Source organism: Lithobates pipiens, unplaced genomic scaffold, assembly GCF_037356315.1.
Source record: "Lithobates pipiens isolate NorthernLeopardFrog02 unplaced genomic scaffold, aLitPip1_a1.2 Scaffold_3, whole genome shotgun sequence".
Lineage (NCBI taxonomy): Eukaryota > Metazoa > Chordata > Amphibia > Anura > Ranidae > Lithobates > Lithobates pipiens.
Window position 1 is genome coordinate 269,192,951 of NW_027507790.1, and position 25,890 is coordinate 269,218,840.

General features: G+C 43.3%; 1 protein-coding gene across 4 annotated transcripts in view; it reads right to left on the minus strand.

Moving 5' to 3' along the window:
- Nucleotides 1-25,890, minus strand: part of ATOSB (atos homolog B) — a 53,162-nt gene that overhangs the window by 5,280 nt on the left and 21,992 nt on the right. For all 4 annotated transcript variants that reach the window (XR_013263991.1, XR_013263990.1, XM_077463160.1 and 1 more), the window contains exons 3-8: nucleotides 24,373-25,663; nucleotides 10,923-10,975; nucleotides 9,995-10,091; nucleotides 9,694-9,852; nucleotides 7,068-7,136; nucleotides 354-568 (exon numbers count right to left, since the gene is read on the minus strand). Coding sequence is in view for 2 of the 4 variants with exons in the window: in XM_077463160.1 (XP_077319286.1) it covers nucleotides 354-568; nucleotides 7,068-7,136; nucleotides 9,694-9,852; nucleotides 9,995-10,091; nucleotides 10,923-10,975; nucleotides 24,373-25,663 (1,884 nt within the window). In the remaining 2 variants the exon portion in view is untranslated. The remainder of the gene's footprint in view (nucleotides 1-353; nucleotides 569-7,067; nucleotides 7,137-9,693; nucleotides 9,853-9,994; nucleotides 10,092-10,922; nucleotides 10,976-24,372; nucleotides 25,664-25,890) is intronic.

The following is a 25,890-nucleotide window of genomic DNA, read 5'->3' on the forward strand; positions in this document are numbered from 1 at the left end:
TGATGCTTTCTTTTTACATTTTTTTTTTATAAAAAAAATTTAAAAATTTGCTGCGCAAATACCGTGCAAGATAAAAAGTTGCAACAACCACCATTTTATTTTCTAGGGTCGTTGCTAAAAAAACAACCAACCAAAAACCTATATAATGTTTGGGGGATTCTGTGTAATCTTCTAGCAAAAATAAAATTATGATTTTTTACATGTAGGAGAGAAATGTCAGAACTGGCCTGGTAGGCAAGTGGAGTTACCCTTTAAAAAAAAAAAAAACAGAAACACACACACACACACACACACACACACACACACACACACACCCCACCACCACGGGCTACACAAGCAATGCCACATCTGACCTCAGGTGCATGAGGTAGCAGAGAATCCTCTTGGCTTTCTCCTTAGCAGCTCCGCCCCTGGCGTCCTCCTGTTCCTCGTTCTCCTCCTCGTTCTCCTGCACAGGCACTAGGAAGATGCGATGGCGCAGGAAGGTGACGTGGTTTGCTGGCATGTCCTTGAAATCGTACGTGACGAGAAACATCTTCACCACCGTCTTGTTGGGGTTAAATAAGGTCTGTGGAAGAGGAGGGCAGATCACAAAAAGGTGTAAATTGGTGGCACATCTTTACATGTATGTCTGCATCTAATGTTAAAAGGGACAGGTAGAGCAGCAGCTGGTATGGAACTACTAAGGAAAAATGACAGGTACTCTAATCTTCTCTCCCCAACAGCACAGGTTCACCTTTAATTCATCTCCTTCACCGATCCATCCAGGTGCCAGGGATAATTTACAGCAGCACCGCCTAACATGGGGAGAAAAAAAAAAAAAAAAAAAAGTCGACCATAGCCCCGTGCAAGAGCTTCTATGGGACAGCTCCTCCTCCTGGCTGCAGAACGGAGCGGTGGGGAGCAGAAGGAAAGATGATCTGCTGCTGGGGAAGGAAATCTTATGCTCAACAGCATATCCAAAAGTCAGGTTTCTGTCTGTATCCAGATGGGAGGAGGGCGGTCGCCCCCTCCCGCCACTTGTAATAATAGCGGAGCACCTGCTTAGCCACATCGGTTATCAGAAGGAAGCCGACCGCCGGCTCTAAAAACATGGTACTGGAGAGATGCCTGCAAGCAGCACATCACCCCGGTACAACCACTTGAAACCGAGGCCGCATATTAGCATTACATCGTTGTCTAAGGTGTTAAAGTTGGAAGGGCCTCTGGTCCTGATTGGTTGGCTCCATCCTTTTACAACAAACCATTGTCACCCCGGGTACCTCCAGAGGTTTCCTGGGGGTTCCCGGAGCCATGCCTGGAAGGTTAACCTTCCATGTGATGAAGCTCGCTACACATAAGTAATTAAATTTCCTTACAAATCAAAATCCAGATGAAAATTTCCATCAATTCAGATGAAAATTTCCATTAATAAGGAGATTCAGATGTATCCAAATTCACAAATCACAATAGTAACAAGTACAGGGATATACAATTTAATACTGACATATAAATCACACACACACACACACATACACACACACTAGGTTGGGCTTGATGGACTTGTGTCTTTTTTCAACCTCACCAGTTAACTATGTGCTTATCACAACTTCCAGTCCTAAGGACGCCACAGGAACCAAAGCATGCCTTAAGCCGCGTTTTGCGCACGCATTAGACGCATTCAAGTCAAGCTTTTGTGGGTTAATAGGAGGCCATTGGCCAGATTATTAATTTATTCTGGCCAACAAAATTAACGCTCAAGCGTTAAAACGTTAGACATGCGCACTGCCGAAAAATGGATTTGTTATTTTTTTCATAAAGTTGTAAAATGGGAAATTCGAAAATCAGAAAAATAAAAAAATAAATACAAAAACTAATAACCAACTATTAAATTATAGGTATTGAATTTCCTTTTTGAATTTGGATGTTAGTGAACGTTACAAATACGAATTTATCTGAAGTAAGAATTATCCAAAATAAGGAATGCTTCATCTAAACAAATGGAACAAATTAATAATAATAATAATAAAAAGTAATTTGTTACGTTTCATTTGTTTAGATGCGGCATTCATTTTGGATAATTCGTAACTTCGGATAAATTCGTACTCGTTACATTCACCAACAGCCAAATTCGAAAAGGAAATTCAATATCTATAAATTTAAAGAGATTGTATACCCAAATTATTAACTTTTACCTACAGGTAAGCCTATAATAAAATCCTTACCTATTAGGTAAAATTAATAATCTCCTAAACCTGTACAGTTTAGGAGATATTCACTTTGCATACAGCTGCCGACGTCAGCGGCGCATGCACTGTGAATGTCAGGCTGAAGGTCTGGCAGACGCTGCCGGACCTTGCCAGGAAGATGATTTCCGCCCGCATGCGCGGGGAGCATCGTCATCACGACTCCGGCCACTCACAGCTCAGAACCCTCACAACACGCCGGGGGCAAAATGTCAGCTCCCTCGGTGTGGACCAGATGAGATACTGACGCCTCATTCTAAGGTAAGTATTTCATAATGAGCTACTATGCGCGGCATACTAGCTCATTATGCCTTTGCCTGCCTTATGCCCTGTACACACAAGCGGATTTTCCGTCGGAAAGAATTTGGATGGTTTTTCTGACGGAATTCCGCTCAAGCTTGGCTTGCATACACACGGGTCACACAAAAGTTCTCTGAACTTTCGACCGTCAAGAACGCGGTGACGTACAACACTACGCCGACCCGAGAAAATGAAGTTCAATGCTTCTGAGCATGCGTCAAATTATTTTGAAGCATGTGTAGGAATTTTGCTAGTCGGAATTTGTACAGGACGATCGGAATTTCCGATCGGAACTTTTTCCGACCGAACAATAGAAAACCTGCTCTCAATCTTTTGCTGGCTGGAATTCCGCCAGCAAAAGTCCAATGGAGCGTACACACGGTCGCAATTTCTGACCAAAAGCTCACTTCTGACTTTTGCTGGTAGAATTTTTGAGGTGTATGGTGCTTTACAGTTTGTTTTTTTCCTGCGGGTATACAACCACTGTAATAGTTAAAAAAAAAAAAAAAAAAAAAATGTTATATATATATATATATATATATATATATATATATATATATATATATATATATATATATATATATATATATATATATATATATATATATATATATATATAATGTATTTTTTTATTAAAAAGGAAATTAAAACAAACAAAAAAAAAATGTATATGTGTGTGTATATATATATATATATATATAATTTTCCCGAGGGGGGTAAGATAAGGCCATATGCAAAATAATATTTTTTACAATACTTTAAGCTTTAAAGTGATTGAGAGGCTAAAGAGAACCAGATTTATAGTGAACGCGCTTCCTCACTAGAGATACATTAATTTAAACGATTCATTCAGGAATGATTCTCACGCAGAGCCATTAAGAGTCCCAATGCTTGCAGAGCAATTCATCTGACTCAGCTTTTATTACGTCTTTATTTAAGTCCAACAATAAAATGTACTTTCAATAAAAGTTCTCCTTTTCATTACACAGCCATTAGGTTCTGTGATCAGTTTAGTGCTCAGCGTCGTCCCACAATTAGGCTGAACACTGAACGCATTCTTGCAATAGGGCACTGCTTGCGAGAAATGAGGAAAGACTGCCACCATCTGTTCAAACACCAGTACTGCATGTGTGACAAAAACACAGGAGCTATTAATAGGGGCATCAAAAAAATAAAAAGTAAAAAGTTTGCGTAGCTTGAGAAGTCAGAACATCAGCTCCCATGTGGGCTGTCTGAATTATTCCAAATTGTATTTGTTGATTTTTCCGTTTCTCTGCAAAATGTTTAATTCACAAGGTCTTGCTACTTTTAATTTTTTTTTGCATAAATGAGTCATTAAAAATGATTAAAATGCTTCTATTTCACATGAGTTTACATTATCCACACCAGTTCACAACTCCTTATAGGTAAATCGCCATCCAAAATCTGGCATATTTTTAAAAAAATGGACCTATCAGGTTTTTCTTTTTTCTTTGCTTCCTTCAGCCTACTAATTAAGGGGGTGGTTAATTGGGCACAGGTGCTTGAGGCCTATATAACCTTCTGTAGAACTCATTGTGAGCCTGCTCATCTTGAGTCTGCTGGAACTCTGTCTAAGTGGAACTGGTCAAAGTGGCGAGTTAAAAACCAGAGTTAGTGGAACTGGTCAAAGTGGCGAGTTAAAAACCAGTTAGTGGAACTGGTCAAAGTGGCGAGTTAAAAACCAGAGTTAGTGGAACTGGTCAAAGTGGCGAGTTAAAAACCAGAGTTAGTGGAACTGGTCAAAGTGGCGAGTTAAAAACCAGAGTTAGTGGAACTGGTCAAAGTGGTGAGTTAAAAACAAGAGGTTATAAACAGGGGTCATAGTACCCGTGTAGTGCGAGTACCTAAGTGTTGTCTGAGTAGTGTGTGGAACGTTAGTACTTGTGTATTGTGGGTGCACGCTGGTCTGTGGGTACCTGTGTACTGTCTTGTTGAGTATTAGTGTCAGGAAGCTAGTTGTTAGGTCATTTGGATTGGGTATAATCTCCAATCCTCATTAAAATAATAAGTACGATGCCCGGCAGGTGTGGAGAGGCGACTTGGTGTACATCTTGCAGCATGTGTGCGTTCCTTCATCATCTGATCTATCAAGGGCGAATACTGCTGTGAAAAGTGTAAGCACATTGTTTCCCTGGAAGCCCTGGTTCTGAGTCTGGGAAAGCAACTGTCAGCACTGAGAGGACCCCCCCATACTAAAGGAGAGCCAGGAACGTACCCGGCAGGTGCCAGCACAGAGGCGGGTGGAGACAAAGGTGCAGGCACTAGGAAAAAAGAGTAGATGGGTAACAGGAAGGGTAGAGGGGGAAGTGCCAGGGAGGCCGATCCTGGGCTGGAGCATCCCAATAAGTACGCTCCATTGAGTGACATTGGTGATCCCAGTCAGGGACCAGCACCGATGGAGCTCAGGAATACTCCTCCAGTGAGGGGGGGGCGAAGGGAAAGGAAAGACAGATTCTGGTGGTAGGGGACTCAGTTCTTAGAAGGACATAGAGGGCAATTTATAACAAAGACCTGAAGCGCCGACCTGTATGTTGTCTACCGGGCGCTCGGGTTCGGCACATCACGGATCTGGTGGACAGATTACTGGGAGGGGCTGGGGAAGACCCAGCTGTCATGGTGCATGTTGGCACCAATGACAAAGTCAGAGGCAGATGAAGTGTCCTAAAGAATGATTTTAGGGACTTGGGAGCTAATTTGAGGAAAAGGACCTCCAAGGTAGTATTTCTCGGGAATACTACTGGTACATTGAGCCACACCAGAAAGGCAGATTGAGATTAGGGAAGTAAACAAGTGGCTGAAGAGCTGGTGTAGCAAGGAGGGGTTTGGGTTCCTGGAGGATTGGGATGGATAACCAGTACTATAGAAGGGATGGACTGCACCTAAATGAGGAGGGTGCAGATCAGTTGGGAATAAAGGATGGCCAAAAAGTTAGAGGAGTTTTTAAACTAGGCGATGGGGGGGTCCAGAGATACAGATAGTCAGCGTGGAACATATTCCAGAGGATAATATTAGGGGCATTAGTGGTAGGATAACCAAAGCACATAAACCCAAAAGGTAAGTATAGTAGCAAGTCCTAGTTGCAATCTCGGAACACCCAAGAGGATAGTATGTGACCGGTCAAAATATATTAATGCATTCAAATGTTTGTTCACCAAAGCCAGAAGTCTACCAAGCAAAATAGGCAAGTTGGAAGCTCTGGTGCATCAGGAGAGCTATGATGTAATTGGTATTGCTGAAACTTGGCTTCATTCCTCACATGACTGGGCTATTAATATTCCTGGCTATGCACTCTTTCGGAAAGAGAGTAAAAAGGAAAGGCGGAGGGGTCTGTCTGTATGTGAGAAGTGATCTCAAAGCGAATGTGAAATAGGACCTGGTGGATGGAGAGTGTGATGAGTCTGAAGCATTATGGGTGGAACTGAATACAGATGTGCGTAGTTCAAAGTTAATCATTGGAGTTTGTTATAGACCACCCAATGTTAATGAGGAGGTGGAGACTCAGCTCCTTGCACAGATGGAAAGGGTTGCAAGGGCTGGGAAAGTGATAATAATGGGGGATTTTAACTACCCAGAAATTGACTGAAGTAATGGCACTGCTGGGACAAATATTTATAAACCTATTACAGGACAATTTTATGGTCCAGTTTATTGAGGCCCCACCTCTGTTGGACCTGGTAATCTCAAACCATGCAGAGCATATTACTAATGTTCAGATAAAGGGCCACCTGGGTAGCAGTGACCATAACATGATTTCATTTGATGTTAGCTGTAAGCAAAAATCACATACGGGAAAGATAAAAAAACACTTAATTTCAAGAGAGCAAATTTTCCAAGGATGAGGGCTGCTCTCCAGGACTTAGACTGGGAGAGAATATTGGCACCAATGGGCACAGAACAGAAATGGGAATTCTTCAAAGACTGTTTAAGATCTCACTGCAAAGTATATTTCCATGGGCATGAAGTTTATGGCTGAAATTGCATCGCATCCGGTCCAAACTTGCACAGGACCCTTTTTTTAGGCCGCAGCAGAATCGGATCACATGGATGTTAACACCGGTGCCATCTGATTCCTCCCGAATTTTCAGTTCGCACTGATATGCAAACTGATTTTGGGGGGGTGGTGTCAAAGAGGAGCTGCAGTCTGCTCACATAATTTATAATAAAAACCATCTTTGCCATTCTGAAGCTTCCCTCCAACCATTTTGCATATTATTTTATATATACTGTGATTCCGTACTTGCCAAATATACTGCAGAAATCTCCCTCCACCGAGTCTGGCGGCAGCCATTTTAACTGTGGGCAGCTGAAGCTGCTGCCTGTTCACTTCCTAGATTTCCACAGACACCCCTCCAGCTCTGCAGCCCTCATTGGCCCTCTTATGACTCACACCCTGACCCCCCCCCCCCCCCCCCCAGTGTGAAACAAACCTTATAAAGTGTCTTTAAACCAAAGAACAGAAATGTCTGGGGGGGGGGGGGGGGGGGGGGTGGGGGGGTGAAGCTCTGATAATTATGGACTTACCACTTGTATAGTTCCTGTGCTGGGGACATTGTACCCCTTCCTGCCGACACTGTCCAGGTCAATCACTCCCTGTGGGTAGAACATAATATATAAAAATTGTTTTTCATGATATCTTTAAAAACACACTTCTGCTGCCAGCCGGATAATGAAACATCAGCTGGAGGGTCCAATAGTATCCTGTATGTCCATTATCTCACTGAGAAACCAAAAGGTCTAAAAGGGGTTGTTACCCCCAATACTTCACATTCCTGATATGTGCCTGCTGTACCATGTACTTGTATGGAGAAAGTCACCTCTTCTCTTTGTATTGCTTCCTTTATGTGAAATCCCTGGTGTTTTGCCAGTTCCTCTGCTTTCCCAATAAAAAAAAAAAAAAAAAAAAAAAAAAAAAAAAAACTGACCACACTAAGCAGGAGAGCACAACAACATGGTCAGTTCTCTAGCTATGCCTGGAACTCAGTGTGCTCTCCAATGATCAGACTTGTCCTGACAACCCCCACTGCACAGCCATTCACTGGGAAGCTCGGTGTGCTTCTGCTCCCCCCCCCCCCCCCCCCGCCCAGCTCTTATGCAGCTGAAAACAGAGGGAATGTGATCTCTTACAAAAAAAATAAATAATAATAATTATAAAGAAGGGAAGAAGGGGGAGACTTTGTTTTTTATAAATCTATACACAAATGTTTTGCCTTTCATTAAAATTTTAAACTGAAGGTGTTTTACGTGGTGATTGTTTACAAATCACTTTAAAAAAGATGCAACTCTAACCAAATATATATATATATATACACACATACACACACACACACACAGGTTTTATATAGTGCCAACAGTTTGTGTATATATATATATATATATATATATATATTTAACCACTTCAATACAGGGCACTTTCGCCCCCTTCCTTCCCAGCCCAATTTTCAGCTTTCAGCGCTCTATCGCTTTCAGTGACAATTGCGCAGTCATGCTACAATGTACCCAAATGAAATTGTTATAATTTTGTTCGCACAAATAGAGCTTTATTTTGGTGTTATTTATTCACGACTCCGTTTTTTTTTTTTGCGATATAAGCGCAAAAAAAGCGGAAATTTGGGAAAAAAACAATATTTTCTTTTTTCTATTTGAAAAGAAATCCAATAAAATCAAATTTTGTCATAAATTTAAGCCAAAATGTATTCTGCTACATGTTTTTGGTAAAAAAAATTCCGTTAAGTGTATAATAATTGGTTTGTGTGATCACGGACATATGTACGCAAATGATCATGTACATATGTGTGCAGGTGATCACGTACATATGTGTGCAGATAATCATTGGGACAAGTGATTTTAGTGGGACATATGTGGGGGACATGTTTTTATTATTAGGGACATGTGTTTTTATTATTTGGGGACATGTATGTTTTGGGGACATGTGTGTTTTGGGGACATATGTGGGGACTGTGTTTTCACTGTGTGGTGTGTTGTGTGTTTACACTACACTGATGATCAGTGAGTAAAAAGCTGTGAAAAGCAGCCCATACTCACTGATCATCAGCCGGCTGCAGCGTTCTGCTCTCCTCTTCTCAGCGGTGACTTCCGTGTGAGGAGAGGAGAGCCGATTGCCTAGCAACCGGCTGTTTGTTTACATCACATGACGGCCGTGATTGGACACGGCCGTCATGTGATCAGGAGGGCCAATCACAGAGCCCTCCTGCCGATCTGAGATGTGCCGTGTCCGGGTGACACGAGCACATCGGGATCGCGCCGCTGCGCGGGCGCGCGCGATCCCGCTGCTCCTGAATGACGTTCCTGAACGTCCTATCAGGAGCAGGCGGCTCCCACCCGGCCGTATATATACATTGGCCGGGTGGGAAGTGGTTATATATATATATATATATATATATTATAATATATGTGCATGCAAACTGTTGTATATATACACAGGTTTTATATAGTGCGCTATTCAGAGATAGATATTCAGAGATAGATATTCAGAGATAGATATTCAGAGATAGATATATATATATCTATTATCTATCACACACACATATCTTTTATTATATATATTATAGCAGAAAGTAAAAAAGATTTTTTTTTCCCAAGAGGAAAAAAAACAAACAAACAAAAAAAACACTTTATTTGGGCACAGCGTCGCACCTCTGCGCAATTGTCAGTTAAAGCGAAAAAAATAAAAATGGCCTGGTCATTAGGGGGCAAATCCTTCCGGTCCTTAAGTGGTTATAGTGAAACACCATTTCCTATTACTTCCTATTGTATAAAAAAAAAGTTGAAAAAGTATTCAGACCCCTTGAAATTTCCCACATGTTGTCATGTTACATGTCATGTTGGGATTTTATGTGATGGACCAACACAAAGTGGCACATAATTGTGAAGTGGAAGGAAAATGATAAATGGTTTAACTTTTTTTTTTACAAATAAATATATGAAAAGTGTGGAGACAGAGCGAGGAGAGCCAGAGCGAGAGCAGCCAGTGCGAGAGAGGAGAGAGAGAGCGAGGCGAGAGACAGAGCGAGAGCAGCCAGTGCGAGAGACAGACGAAAAAAAAAAAAAAAAAAAAAAAAAAAAACACATGGACAACATGCATACTTGGACTGGCAGAGAACACATCCCTTGTACTGCTCTTACTCACCAGGAAAGGCGAGGGGGCGCTGTGCTCAGATATGTGGAAATAGGTGACCTCTACTGGCAGGGTGACGTGCTGGGGGCAGTATGATCCGCTGGCACCAATCTCTGCAGTAAAGCCTTCAATCTGACCAGACGGAGCAAACCGGCCCCTCAGAATAGATTCCTGAGATAGGGGGAAAAAACAAAACAAGAAAAAACGTAAAAAATAAAATCTGAAATCTTTTCTACTAACAGTACTGGTTTGGTCCGGGCCTTCTACAGATCTATTCCTGACATCACCTCCTTTGCTCTCTTTCACGTCTTACCTCAAAGTTGCCCAGGAGAGATCGGCTGACGCACGATGTTGCCCAGTTGCCTGTACAGCCTCGGCCAGGCCCTTTCCTCAGACTGCGCAGAGTCCTCCTTTAAAATAAAGAAATTGTTCAGACCTTTCTTAAAATAAAAAAAAAACGCAACATGCAAAAATATCTTTAAATTCCAAGTCCTATATGGGGCCCGTTCTCAATGTACATGGAGATGACAATATGAAAAGCTATAGAGCAGCATCAGCAGGCGCACAGCAGAGGGAAACACAAAAGCCCAGATTCATCAAGCTACAGGCAAACTTACAGCAAGGCCCCCTAAAGTGCACTTAAGGCATGCCAAATTAACCCTTAGTCAATAATATGGTGCAATTTTAGCATGCCTTAGGTGCTACTTACCTGTCTAAACAGACAAACCCAAGTATTTTCCGTTGTGTCTGTTTAGACTGGTTCCTAAGCGAGAGTATATAGGTTACAGGCCGGAATAGTATATAGGTTACAGGTCGGCATCTATTAATAGTTGGATAAGCCGGTGAACACTGAAATTAGGGAGAAGCTTTTAAATAATAGGTTTTTAATTATTAGTGTTTCATTTTACTGTGGCCTTTGACTTAAGTGCTAGTTAGTCTACACACTGTAGACTTCTGCTGCATGGGAGGTGATCACGCATTTGGGAAACCCATCAAGATGACTTGTAATGATTGCTGCATCGCTTGATCCAATGTGATTGCTGGTTTCCCCAGGTCCCCCCTGGACTGTTATTCTGCATGTTTAGCACGCTAGCTAGCATGCCTTAAGTGCAATTTCAGTTTCATGAACACAAGTCAAATTTAAAGTGGGGAGAACTTTGTGGCTTGCCAGGTGCCTGGTGAACCCAACCCAGGTCTTTGGCCACCTTCTATGAATGGAGAGCTGTGGGATTGCCACTTACGATTTCAGGCGGAGTCCCCTCTTCAATCTTCGGCTGGTGCAGTCCGACGGGCTCTGGAGGAAAGCAAAAAAAAAAAAAAAAAAAAAGGTTCAGTTTCTGGGGACACAACACGAGGAGCCATCACCAGGAGACGCCAAAATGGAGATCAGTTCCATCATTGCTCATAAGAGATAGTCTACGGCGGGCCGGTAATAAAGTGCAGCCTACCCAAAATTTCATTGGCCATTAATTGGGTCCCGACTACCCACCACTGCCTCCGGTGTGGCCAGTGAAACTTTATTGGGTAGGCTGCTTGGAAAGGACATTTGGTCATAATTATGGGCAGGTCACACCGGAGACCCCTTAATGCCTGAAACAAACAATGCAACTGTGGTCACTTTCCCTAATGGACGCGGATCCCTCACTGGTTGGACTACGGCAGAACCCAATTTTGGGGGGGGGGGGGGGGCGCGAAAAACAGAGCAACAGTTAAGCCATTAAGTGATGACATAGGAGAAAGGGGAGTGACATTTTTCACTGGCACATTGTCACCTTGACCCTAAATTCAGTCCCTTAGTGAAGACATGGAGCTGGTTTCAGAAAGGCACACAGAGGTCAGTTCTTCTAGAACATATCCCGTGGCATCTATTCAGGACTGTAGATGTACCCGATACTCCAGGTATGGTTTGCATTGATCCTATTGTAAGTAGACATATTCCATGCTGTGTGACCGTTTCGGATGATGCGGAGAATCGTAGTCGGCGGCGCTACAACAGTTATCAGCCTGGCTTTCCATTTCGCATTCCGAGCGGCTGCCCTGCTGCCTAGTGGCCACAAGGGGTCACTTGCTGCGTGAAGTCGCCTATCGCCTGCCTTGTAGTTTTTGTTCTGATTGGTTGGGGCAGTGACGTCGGCATAGGAACTGGAAGACCAATGCAAATCAGGGCTGGGACAAGGGGTGGGCAGGAGGGGCGGCTGTGCACTGGGGTAGCATGCGAGTTGTGGTAGGGAGGCGAGGGGCACTGCAAGGAGATTGGATTTGTGGTAGAAGGGCAAATTTGGGGGGGGTCGGCAGGGGGGGGGGCAAGTATTGCTGATAGTGGTGGTTTAGGGAGATTTGTGTCGGGGGGGGGGGGGGGAGGGGGGGTGGTAGGACGATTTGTACTAGCAGAGGGAATTTTAAGGGTTAGAGGATTTGTGCTAGGAGGGGTAATTTTTTTTGGGGCCCCCACCCCAGCTCAAAATTTCCCTTCCCCTGAAAAAATAAATAAAATTGGGGTATGGGTCAAACAGGAATCAGCCAGGTAGGGAATATCCTGAATAATCCTGCAGGTAAGGAGTCATAGCATCACTCCGACTTTACTTGCTGCATGCTTGTTCCCAGTCATTGACTTAAGTGTAGAAACCAGAGGCAGCCAGGGAAATAGCATTTTTATTGCAGCAATGGCAGCCTTTTCTTAGAAGAGGTTCAATTTGATACAGCAGGGCACATTTACAAGATTGGGTGTGAAGAAAAAAAAATATATATATATAATTTATTACACTCACACACAAACTATACTTCTCGCTGGCAAAATATTTTTTTCTAAATTTCTTCAGCTCATTGACCCCCAAAACAGTATTATATAATTATAAAATAGTTTTTCTATTTTACAATGTTAATATATATATATATTTTTTTTTATTATTTTAAATTGAAAACTATAGATTGGTGTGGGACTGTATAGAGACCGCAAAATGATTAATTGACCCCAAAACGACCTTTGGATAGTACCCTTGAGGGTCAATACCGACCACTTTCGGGAACTTAGAAGAAATATATTTAGAAGAAGACAAGAAACTGAGTTTTCAAACGTGTAGAAAATACTTTGGAACGGAAAAAAAAAAAAAAAAAAAAAAAAAAAAAAAAAAAAAAGGAAAGAAAAAGGACCATCTCAAATAAACAATAAACCTTGTATTCATATACAAGAACCTGAATCTGATTGGCCGATAACGTACAGCTCCGCATTTTATCAGTTTAGCAGATTTCTTTCCCCAAATATGAGAGACGACACCCCAGCGATCACCTACCAGTGTAAGATCCATGACTCCTTGTCCCAGCCTCCGTCTGTGCCCACTGCAGGCCCCACAGGGGCCCAAGGTTCCTGTCTGACAGGGCCACATTGCAGAGGTGACCCTGCACCCATGAAGCCAGTCCTGCTATCCATTATGACCAGACTCTCTGCTGAGCCCTGTGTAGGGTGTTCTGTATTGTGTTCACCTACCTGCCCATCACCCATACACCTGTGACACAGGGGAGGGGGAATTTTCCAGGGAGGGAGGACAATGGGGGACAGGCCTGTAAAAGCCTAGCATAGACTATATAAAATACAGGATAACTGTGCAGCCAAAGTCTCTGCTCTGTGGCTGAGATTTGATGTGGTCTATTGCTGCTGGGCATGGGTTTTGACTTTAGATAGGAGATTAAAGATAGCTCATATCACAATAAATATATATATATATATATATATATATACACACATACATATATACATACATACACACACACACACACACACACACACACACACACACACACACACACACTATAATATATATATATATTTATTTTTTATTTTTTTATTTCACACACAATAATATATATAAAAAATTTTTTTTTATATATTATAGTGTGTATGAGAAATAAAAATAAATTATTTTTATACATATATATTATCAATCTCACCAAAAAGTGTGTGGGTGGCGTGTGTGTAAAATAAAAATTATATATATTTGTTTATATTTAATGTCTGAGGTTTACAACCACTTTGAACATTCTGTTGCATTAATGAGCAGATGTAAAAAGCAATGCACCAATGTGTTGCAATGGGACCCCCTCCCCATTCATTATGAATGGGCTGCCAATACACAACAATGGATAAAAAAAAAAAAAAAATAAAAAAAAAAATAAATAAATAAAAACCCCAAAGAATTAATCAGCATGACTGCTCATTTATTCTAGGGAATAAAAGCAATTTTGCTTACCGATTCTTCAGTCCCCTGACACAGTGGTTCTCAAGTACCCCAAACACGCCCTGTTTTTGGAATTTCTCTTAGATAAAATAGCTGTCCAAAATACCAAGCCATTGACTCCGATTTAACCACTTCAGCCCAGGAAGGATTTATGCCCTTAATGAGCAGGCCATTTTTTGCGATACGGCACTGCGTCGTTTTAACAGAAAATTGCGTGGTCGTGCGATGCTGTAGCCAAACAAAATCAGATGTCCCAGAGAGAGAGAGAGAGAGAGAGAGAGAGAGAGAGAGAGAGAGAGAGAGAGAGAGAGAGAGAGAGAGAGAGAGAGAGATGTTCCCGATGGGCAGACACTATTTTTTTTCAAATTTAATTGTCTGAAGCTGTAGTTTGGCTCAGACTAATTTCTCTAAAAGTTCTGGTTTCTGTCCCAGTCCAGTTGGGTTGCACTGATTCCCACTTGACCGTAGGTGTCGCTGTCACCATCGGTAGGTGTGGAACAGCAGTAGGCTGGATGCATTGAATGCCACCTCTAACTCGGAAATAGTTCAGTGGGTGTGGTTTCTCTGCTGTGCATTCTGGGAGAGGGTATTTAAGGTACCGACACCATTTTTTTTGGGTCCGTTTCCCGGGTCCCTGTCTTGGGGTCCGCTGTCCCGACCTCATGGCCCTCCTGGGACCTGTGTCGCATGGCCTTGCGACTCGGGGCTGGCTGGCCCGAAGCTTCGCAACTGAGAGTGTAGGCCCAGGAATATCTTGGGGCCTGCTGATCCAGGGGTGGTCCTGTGCTCTCTCGTCTGCGGGGAGAAGCCAAGAAAACTGGAGGATCCAGGGGAGGACTTCTCAAGTGGAGGACCGAGCGCAAGGCTGGTGTCTCTGGAGGAGGCTGGAAACTCAGTTGGAGGACGCAACCCGGATCAATATCCTTACAGTATCGCCGGGTTGGCTGAAAGAATCTGGTACTGTATGGTAGCTCTTCCTAAAACTAACAAAATCTCTAAGTTCGATTGACAAGTCTGTGGCAGAGACTTTGTTGAGCATCTCATCGGCTGCAAGGTCAAGTGAGAGAGGCTTATCCGGTGACTGCTGGATCCAGTCTGTGGAGCGGTTTGTCCTCTGGATCTGACCAATACCTCTAACCCGCAATTACCAGGTGCCTGAACTCCCCTTTATCCTCTAACCCTCTATTGAAGGGCTTTGTCTTGTGTCTTTCTTTGGTGTTATCCCCAAATAAATCTTCAAAAATGAGATTTGTTGTTTACAAGTTAAAGTGGGAGTTCCGCGTTTTTTTTTTTTTTTTTTAAAGCCAGCAGCTACAAATACTGCAGCTGCTTACTTTTAAAATAAGGACACTTACCTGCCCAGCGCACCCGCGATGTCGGCACCCGAAGCCGATCTCTCGATCGTCTCTCGAGTGCTGCCGCCGCCGCCATCTTGGGTATGGGAATCAGGAAGTGGAGCCTTGCGGCTTCATTTCCCGGTTCCCTACTGCGCATGTGCGAGTCGCACTGTGCAATAAGGATGGTCCCCGCTGTCTTTGGGATCCGTGTGTTTCTCAGCAGACAGCGGGGAACCTGCGGAAAGAGGCGTAGATTCTGCAGATATCTATGCCGGAAGTGGGTGCAGATACCTGTACTGTACAGGTACCTGCACCCCCCCCTCCCCCCTGAAAGGTGCCAATTGTGGCGCCGGAGGGGGGGGAGGGTTCCAATGAGCGGAAGCTCCACTTTAGGGTGGACCTCCGCTTTAAAAACACTTTTTTTTGCACGAAAATTAGAACCCACAAACATTATACATTTTTTTTTTCTAACACCCTAGAGAATAAAATGGCGGTCGTTGCAATACTTTCTGTCCCCCCTTTTTGTGCAGCGATCTTACAAGCGCACTTCTTTGGGAAAAAAAAATATATTTTTTTTATTCAAAAAACTATTTAAGACAACTGTAAAAGTTATCCCAATTATTTTTTATAGTGTGAAAGTATGTTACACCGAGTAAATTTATACCCAATATGTCACGATTCAAAATTGCGCCCGCTTGTGGAATGGTGACAAACTTTTACCCTTAAAAATCCCCATAGGCGACGTTTAAAAAAAAAAAAAAAAAAAATCTACAGGCTGCATGTTTTGAGTTACAAAGGAGGTATAGGGCTAGAATTATTGCTCTCACACTACCGATGGCGGCGATACCTCACATGTGAGGTTTTCATATGCGTTCGCTTCTGTGTGTGAGCTCAGCAGGACGGGGCGCATTTAAAACTTTTATTTTTTTTTTTTCTCCTTATTTATTTTACCTTTTGATTTTTACACTTTTTTTTTTATTTTTTTTTTAAGTGTCACTTTTATATTACATTCCTTTTAATAAAAAAAGCATAAAGACCTCAGATCTCATATTTACACAAAAATGCAATAAAATTGAAAAAAAATGGTTATGTAAAAAAAAAAAAAAAAAAAAAAAAAAAAAAAAAATATATATATTTTATTGCATTTTATTGTAAATATGAGATCGTGACACTTTTTTTTTTTTTAAATGACAAAAGACCCTTTAAGAGCTATGGGCGCAAGTGATGTTTTGGCGTTGTTTCCGCCCCGAAACGTTATGGAGACGGGTAGGGGCCATCTTCCCCTCACTCGTCTCCATACCCAGGAAGGAGAAGCATCCAAATTGCCTCAGCCACTACCGACGGTTCCAGTAAGCAGTGGAGAGCCCTGGAGCACGGCGGGAGGGCCCCTCTCCCACCACCGATAAAAGTGATCTTGCGGCGAATCCACCACAGAGACCACTATTATCGGAAAGCAGACTGCACGTTGAAGAAGAGGATACCGGGGTTTATAGCAGCTAGCTGCTGCCATAACAAAGATATCCCTCTACAAAGTCAGGACGTATATCGGCGTGCGGCGGTCCGTAAGTGGTCAATGTTGGATGGAGGACATGCTCCTTTCCAGTCATCAGGAGGACAAGGACCGCCAGGCCTATAGCGTATCATTATAAAAATCCAAAACGCTAAATCAAAAAAATACCCCCAGTTTTCAGTCTATAATATATTGGAGATGAGCAGATCAATTTCTGGATGGGAGGTTCTGCTGGGACTTGTAGTCCTCCTGTGGATGGAGGAACTCGGGTTACCCTATAAATTGAGCCACGGTGACATGCCAGCGGGGTAAAAAGTTCAGCCAGAATTCATGGTAAGCCGATTCCTTTAACCACAAACAGATGTTAGTGTGCTGATGAAGAACGTGTGCGTTCCCTCTTCCAGGCCTAGCCGTACCCACCACGGGACGTTCCAGGGTCCACCTGGGTCCCAGGAACCAGAGCCTGAAATTACGCCGTGCCCGCTTTCTTACACCACCACCAGATCCAGACAAAGCCGGACCCCACCGACTATATTATTCATTAGGGAGACCAATGTGCCAACCATGACAGGAGCAGCGATAAGAATATTAAAAGGATCTGGAAACTGGTGAGAGTTGACCCCTTCTTGTAACGTGGCACCACGAGCCTGGCGGCCAGGAACGCAGCGTGACAGGAGAAGAGATATTCCATCTCCCCCTGTGACCATGGGGACACATGTGACACGCTGAGCCCATTCCAGAGAGCTACAATCACAGGCAGGGGACAATGAGACACCAGAGAGACCGCATGGGACCGAGAGGAAGGAGAGAGAGAGCCCGCAAGAGCGACACAGACAGAGAGCGACAAACAATTATATAGTAATGATAGATGGACAAAAAGGTGAAAGGGGAAGATACACAGAGAAAGAGGGGGGGGGGGGGAATAAATAAAAGAGCGACAGACAATTAGAGAGAGACACACACATAAAAGAAAGGAGGGTAAAAAGATTCAGCTACATACAGTGTGAGTGCGAGACAGAGGCACAGAACAATCTGGACAGAATAAGAAAGGAGAGCGACAGAGTGCGCGAGAGAGCGAGCAAGATGCCCCCTAGACCGGGGACGTGCGGTGACGCACTGGTTAGTATCAGAGCCAGATACACACAGGTTACATACGCTGCGATCGTTAGATTGAAAGCAATAATTCTACTACTAGACCTTCTCTATAACTCTAAACATGTAACTTGTAAAACATTTTACAGAGTCGCCTATGGAGATTTAGGTACCGAAGTTTGGCACCACTTGGGGGGGTTGGCTACAACTCACATGACAGATCACTGCTCCCGATGACAGGAAGCAGTGGATCTCTGTCATGTTATTAGACAGAACAGGGAAATACCTTGTTTACATAGGCATCTCCGTTCCATGATCGTGGGACACTAGCGGACATTGAGTCCGCGGGATCCGCGGTCACGCTGTACGCGGCGGGCATGCTATAGCCCCACCAATTAAGGGGGACGTACAGGTACGCCCATTTGTCCACTGCTGCCATTGTGCCGACGTATGTCGGCGTGCATCGGTCGGCAAGTGGTTAAATTCATGAAAGTTTATTTTCAAAGAAAACATTTGAAAAATTGCTGCGCAAATACGTGTGACATAAAAAGTTGCAACCACCTTTTTATTCTCTAGGGCGTCTGCAAAATCTATGTATGCACACACAGTATCTCACAAAAGTGAGAACTCCCCTCACATTTTCCGGAAATATTTTATTCTATCTTTTCATGTGACAACACTGAAGAAATTACACTTTGTTACAATGTAAAGTAGTGAGTGTACAGCTTGTATAACAGTGTAAATTTGCTGTCCCCTCCAAATAACTCAACACACAGCCATTAATGTCTAAACCACTGGCAACAAAAGTGAGTACACCCCTAAGTGAAAATGTTCAAATTGGGCCCGATTAGCCATTTTCCCTCCCCGGTGTCATGTGGCTCATTGGTGTTACAAGGTCTCAGGTGTGAATGGGGAGCAGGTGTGTTAAATTTGGTCTTATCGCTCTCACTCTCTCATACTGGTCACTGGAAGTTCAACATACATGGCACCTCATGGCAAAGAACTCTGAGGATCTGAAAAAAAAAAAAAAAAAAAAAAAAGAATTGTTGCTCTACATAAAGATGGCCTAGGCCAGTGATGGCGAACCTTGGCACCCCAGATGTTTTGGAACTACATTTCCCATGATGCTCCACTACAGTGCAGAGTGCCAGAGCATCATGGGAAATGTAGTTCCAAAACATCTGGGGTGCCAAGGTTCACCATCACTGGCCTAGGCTATAAGAAGATTGCCAAGATCCTGAAACTGAGCTGCAGCACGGTGGCCAAGCCCATACAGCGGTAAAACAGGACAGGTTCCACTCAGAACAGGCCTCACCATGGTCCAAAGAAGTTGAGTACACGTGCTCAGCATCATATCCAGAGATTCTCTTTGGGAAATAGACGTATCAGTGCTGCCAGCATTGCTGCAGAGGTTGAAGGGGTGGGGGGTCAGCCTGTCAGTGCTCAGACCATACACCGCACACTGCATCAAAATTGGTCTGCATGGCTGTCGTCCCAGAAGGAAGCCCCTTCTAAAGATGATGCACAAGAAAGCCCGCAAACAGTTTGCTGAAGACAAGCAGACTAAGAACATGGATTACTGGAACCAAGTCCTGTGGTCTGATAAGATAAACGTGTTTGGTTCAGATGGTGTGAAGTTTGTGTGGCGGCAACCAGGTGAGGAGTACAAAGACAAGTGTGTCTTGTGTACAGTCAAGCATGGTGGTGGGAGTGTCATGAGTGCGTCATGAGTGCTGCCCCAATTCAGACATTTTCACTTAGGGGTGTACTCACTTTTGTTTGTTTACTTTAGACATTAATGGCTGTGTGTTGAGTTATTTTGTGGGGACAGCAAATTTACACTGTTATACAAGCTGTACACTCACTACTTTACATTAGAGCTGCACAATTAATTGTCAAGAATCATTATCACGATCTTGACTAAAGCTTTTCACAATTCTTTCTATGCAAATAATTTGCTCTTCTGAAGCCACAGCCCTCAAAAGAAAGGAAGAGAAAAACTGGGCAGTCTGCCAAGAATCACAACATTCTTTATCAGTTGAACTTAAGTATAAAGATTGTAACAATTTGTGGAATAGAGAGAGTGTGTGTGTGTGTGTGTGTGTGTGTGTGTGTGTGTGTGTGTGTGTGTGTGTGTGTGTGTGTGTGTGTGTGTGTGTGTGTGTGTAAGTGAAAAAAGTTTAACAACTAAACCTTTTTCTGACATGTGTTGGTTTCAAGTTAAAATATTTTTTTGTTAAGAGACAGAGAGCCAGACAGAGAGAGACAGAGAGACAGATCCTAGAGAATAAAATGGTGGTTATTTTTTATGTCACACTGTATTTGTGCAGTGATCTTGAAAAAATTGCAATTTCTTTGAAAAAATGACTTTAATATAAAAAAAAAAAAAAAAAAAAAAAAAAAAAAAAACGAACTAACCAGTAAAGTTGGCCCTTTTTTTGTAAAATGTGAAAAATTTTAAGTCGCAAGAATCGTGATCTTTTTATTCTAAGCAAATAAATTATAAGTTGGGCAGACTCATGCAGCTCTACTATACATTGTAGCAAAGCGTCCCGTGTACGGGCAGAATGAAGATTTTCTATTTCCAGGAACATTTCTCCATCCCATGTTGTCATTTCTCTTTCTGTTTAACAAAAGAACAGATCATGGTGGGAAAACACAGGAGGTTCTGGGACCCTCACTACACACAAGTCCCTGCCCTGGAACATGCATGTGTATAAGCGGTGACCCTTTATTCCGGGCCTGGCAGTATCAGAGGCAGGGAGGGAGGGGGGGGGGGGCAGGCCAGAATAAAGCATGTATTGTGTAAGCAGAGAATATCAGGACAGCAATGACCCGGGATAGAGAATGACACTGATCCCTGCTGAGCACAGCATGTACCAACAATACCCAGCGACCTCCGCCCGCCCTTTAACCCCCGACTCGCTGGGACTGTCCCCGTGACCTACTTGTGTCAATCACACCGGCATTGCGCATACCTGTCCCCCATCTGCCGGCCCCTCGCCGCCCGTGCCAAGCCCAGCTGATGGGTGAAGTGTGCCGTCACCTAACAAAACTTCAACAGGCCAGAATTAGAAAGCATTGACGCCTCAGTGTGATCGCGCGTTTGGGATTTTTTTTTTCCTTCCGTTGCATTTTTGACGTCCTGTGTGCAAGAGGTCTTAAAAAATAAAAAAGGGACAAACATCTCCCATATGAGTATTTTACATGTGTATTTAACCGCTCACTGTTACATTAATGATGGGCCTGCCAGAAATATAGATTTAATGGTGCAGAGAGTCTTATCCGGTGCAGACCGGACATCTGGGCACCGACCCCCTCCTGAAGGACGCCCCCCCCCCCCCCCCCTCCATGGAAAATTGGTCATTACAGATTAGGAAGGCTCAAATAGAAATATTCCATACTATGAAGGTCAAAAAAACACTACATATGCACTATATTGTCAAAAGTATTGGGAGAGAGATAGTGTGAGAGTGTGTGTGTGTGTGTGTGTGTGTGTGTGTGTGTGTGTGTGTGTGTGTGTGTGTGTGTGTGTGTGTGTGTGTGTGTGTGTGTGTGTGTGTGTGTGTGTGTGTGTGTGTGTGTGTGTATTATATATTATTCTAAAAAAAGTGTAAGAAAACAGTAAAGTTAGCCCAAGTTTAATTTTTTATATATTGTGAAAGATAATGTTACACCTAGTAAATTGATACCAAAGATGTCACGCTTCAAAATTGCGCCTACTCGTGGCATGGCGACAAACTTTTACCCTTAAAAATATCCATAGGTGACGTTTCAAATTTTTTACAGGTTACCAGTTTTGAGTTACAGAGGAGGTCTAGTGCTAGAATTATTGCTCTCGCTCAAACACCTCACATGTGGTTTGAACACCGTTTACAGATGCGAGATTCTTCTCAATTATTTTACTTTTTATTTTTACACTATCCCAAAAAAAATGATAATTTATAGTGTGTGTATATATACATTTATATAAATTTTTATTTTTATATAGACACTCACACATATATATAATTTGTTATATAATTTGTTATATATATATATATATATATAACAAATTATATATATGTGTGAGTGTCTATATAAAAGTAAAAATTTATATAAATGTATATATACACACAAAAAAAAAAGTTGGTGTTAGATAGATAGATATAGATATAGATATAGATATATAGATAGAGATAGATATAGATATATATATATATATATATATATATATATATATATATATATATCTATATATCTATATCTATCTCTATCTATGTGTACACACGGTTGGACTTTCCGACAACAAAGTTTTGATGGTTTCATTTTAGGAGGCAAGAAAAATAGGACAGCGATTTTCTAACTATAGATGCTAGTATCTATGTCCCCATTGGAGAGATTTTCCCCATCTTCCTGTCCTGGTGACACAGAAAAAGGAGGCAATGGAAGGGCAGACAGCAATGAATAGTTCTGGATGGATCTCAGCACTTCCTGTCACGGGGGACGGGAAGTAAAAGGGAAATCTCCCCAACAGAACACACAGATGAAACCCTCCAAACAAACAAAAAAATAATAAGAAGAAGAACGAGAAGAAGAAGAACGAGAAGAAGAACGAGAAGAAGAACGAGAAGAAGAAGAACGAGAAGAAGAAGAACGAGAAGAAGAAGAACGAGAAGAAGAAGAAGAAGAACGAGAAGAAGAACGAGAAGAAGAACGAGAAGAAGAAGAAGAACGAGAAGAAGAAGAAGAACGAGAAGAAGAAGAAGAAGAATGAGAAGAAGAAGAAGAAGAAGAATGAGAAGAAGAAGAAGAAGAAGAATGAGAAGGGCTGTAGCTGAAGACAGCGGTGAGGCCGGTTTAGTGACTTCAGGAAAAGTTTGGCAATTTAAATTTCTCAAGTGACCTACGGAAATAAAATAAAGTGACAGATGTAGGACTGTCAGGAAGCGTTTCGTCACACATGACAATGTGATTACAGCTGAAGGCCCCGGATAAGATCAAGCTTTAGGTTTCATGATGACGACACACATTGGGAGGGGAGATTTATCAAAACCGCAGAGTGCAGAATCTGGTGCAGCTGTGCATGAGAGCCAATCAGCTTCTAACTTAGCTTATTCAATTTAGCTTTGACAATACCTGGTAGCCGACTGGCTTCAATGCAGAGCTGCAAAAGGATTTTACACTCTCCAGTTTTGGTAAATTCACTGCCCAGATAGAGCAGAACTTTTTTTTTTTTTTTTTTTTTAATGCTAAAAAAAAAAGAAAAAAAAAAAAAAAGAAAAAAATAGTGCTGCATACATACATGCAAATATATACGCCTTGAGATTTTCTCCAGCTGTTCTGAAGGACCCAGGATTCTGCAAGATAGGCCTTCTGATCTCACTGCGAGCTTCTCACAATGTGCATTAGAAGCTGCAGGTGGTCAGATAGAGTCCACCTTATGTCCTGGCAGGAGGGTGTCCGGCATCATCTAGCTCTTTCCTCCCCAACCTTACTGTTCCTGTTCCATCCCTACCTTTCACCTGGCGAAAATACAACCCGCCCGGGGGGCGGCCTGCGTGCAAACACAACCCGCCCGGGGACACCCAATTTTCCAGACTGACATCCACCATATTTATATTTTTATTTATATTTGCATTGCTCTTCCCATGAGTTAGCCCACTGTTTGCATCAGAAAGGAGGGGTCTTGAGGAGTAGTGAGGCAGGGTGTTGTGATGCTGTCAGGGAGTTATGTACACCACCCTGTTGGCCCCTCCCCCCCAGCCATTATCTGCCTGCACTGCATAGAGGAGTCAAGAGACCCAGTGACCAGGCAGTACAGCCAGTCCTCCTGCACTGGGCCCGGGCCCCATCAGTTCCAAAGGATTGCTCAGTCGCCTGATGAAGCAGGAGGGCCGGCTGTACTGTCTTATTGCAAACACTGATCCTTGTCTACCTTCTCCTGTAACGCTGCCAGCTTCTACCCTCAGGCTTCGCTACAGGGGAATGGTTCTACCACATGCACCCCTTCCATGTGCTGTCGGGGCCCCCCCGTGTGCCCCTTTCCCCATCAGTGCTGCCAGTTTCACTCCTGGAAAACATAATTTATTGGCTCCTTTCTTTCCTGAATGAACACAGTGGATGATCAGTACCAATCACTCCAGTGTCCATTCATCAGAGGCATAGTGAACGATTTACTATGCTTCAGTGGGCTTCCTATTAATTCATCTAAGCCTGAAAAGAAATAACCTGATAAAGCCATGTCCTCAGCCACTTTCGGCTGGGGGGGGGGGGGTGGGTATGGGGGTTTGCCCTTTCAGGTAAGCTAACAGCAGCTCTGCCCAATGGTGGCCTCACTGGGTCTAAAGTAAGGTATGTACGGAAGGAAGGAAGGAAGGAAGGAAGGAAGGAAGGAAGGAAGGAAGGAAGGAAGGAAGGAAGGAAGGAAGGAAGGAAGGAAGGAAGGAAGGAAGGAAGGAAGGAAGGAAGGAAGGAAGGAAGCGGCTAACACCTGTATATAGAAAATGTATGTATAATAAAAATAAATAAATAACCTTACCTTCTGAGCATTGCGTGAAGATGGCAAAAGATGGTTCCAGAAAGGTGCCCCCTTGGAGTCAGTACTTCTGCAAGATCCATGAAGGGCCTGGCAGGTCTCGGCTCCCTTCCATCTCTTCCCAGGTCCTTCATCATCAGAACAAGAGTCCCCAGTGTCGGTGGATGGAAGTAGTTTTCTCTTCACTGCAACGCTGCTGCTTCCAGGGATGCCCAGGCGGGCAGCCCCTGGAGGAGTCCTCTCCAAGGAACTCAGGTCTTCGCCATCAGCAGTAGGCAGCTTCCCATCTTCTACATAGACTTTAGAAGCCTCCTTAGATGCTTCAAAGTTGCCATTGGCACAGCCATGACTGCCACCAGGGCCGTCTTCTTCTAACTTTTCCACCAAGGTCTCTGTATGTGCAATGTTGTGCAAATCAAGATCAAGTACGTGCTGGTTGCTGGTAGATGCCTCTGAAGTCCTTGGGTCAGTTGAGAGAATAGTCCCATTGGATTCAGAGGCGATAGACAGTCCTTCAGAGTTCCCCAGCTGTCTCTCTTTCAGACTGCTTCTGTGCAAAGTGGTGCAGGGCGGAGGAGAGAGGGATTCAGTTCTTCTACAACCGACCTTCTGGAGAGGTGGAGAGGTCACTCCCCTAGTAGGAGAATCCTTGGAAGGGAAGCCCTCCGCTCTGTGTTCAACGACTCGCAGTCCGCTATGGGAGAAATGCTGAGCGGAACTGCACATTGGCATCTCTTCTGAAAGCAATCCATCCTCAAACATGTCCTGATCATCTTCATCATCCACAAGCGAGCTACTCGGATAGTCCCCATCTGACTGGCCGTGTCCAGGTGGGCAGTCACTTCTGGACTGGCCCCACATGATTCTCCTTGGGCTCCTCGCAGGCTCCGGAAGCTGTTCCGGAGGACCTCTCTTCAAGGCTTGACGGCAAATGGCTTTAGGCCCCGGGATATCAGATGTTATAGATACATGATAGACTTTCTGCCGTTTGTGCTCTGTTTCGGGGTATCCAACAAGAACCCTACAGTCCTGAGCAACGTTCAGAACTCCCACCTGGCCGGCAAACGCTGCGTCAACATGGGCAGGCAGCCTGTTCTCACCACCTGCCTCCTCCTTGGGTGGTGTTTCCATCTGGATGTGCCTCATGGATCTAACACTGGGGAGCCTCCAAATACTGGGATTAGCAGGAGAAATGGACCAGCTCCAGGGTAGCCGGGAACCTATGGATGGGGCCAGTGGACAGCCTCTCTGGAGTGGCTTACACAAACCCAACAAACTCCAGAGTGATCTGCATCTGAAGAGAGAAAACAGCAAAAGGGTTAGAAAGCCTACTTAATGGAATAAACAGGTCATGAACAAAATATGGAGAAGCCATTGTTGATGTCCTTCTGAAAATACTAGTCGCTTGGTCATTCTAAAAGCTAGGGGTATATATATATATATATATATATATATATATATATATATATATATATATATATATATATATATATATATATATATATATATATATATATATAT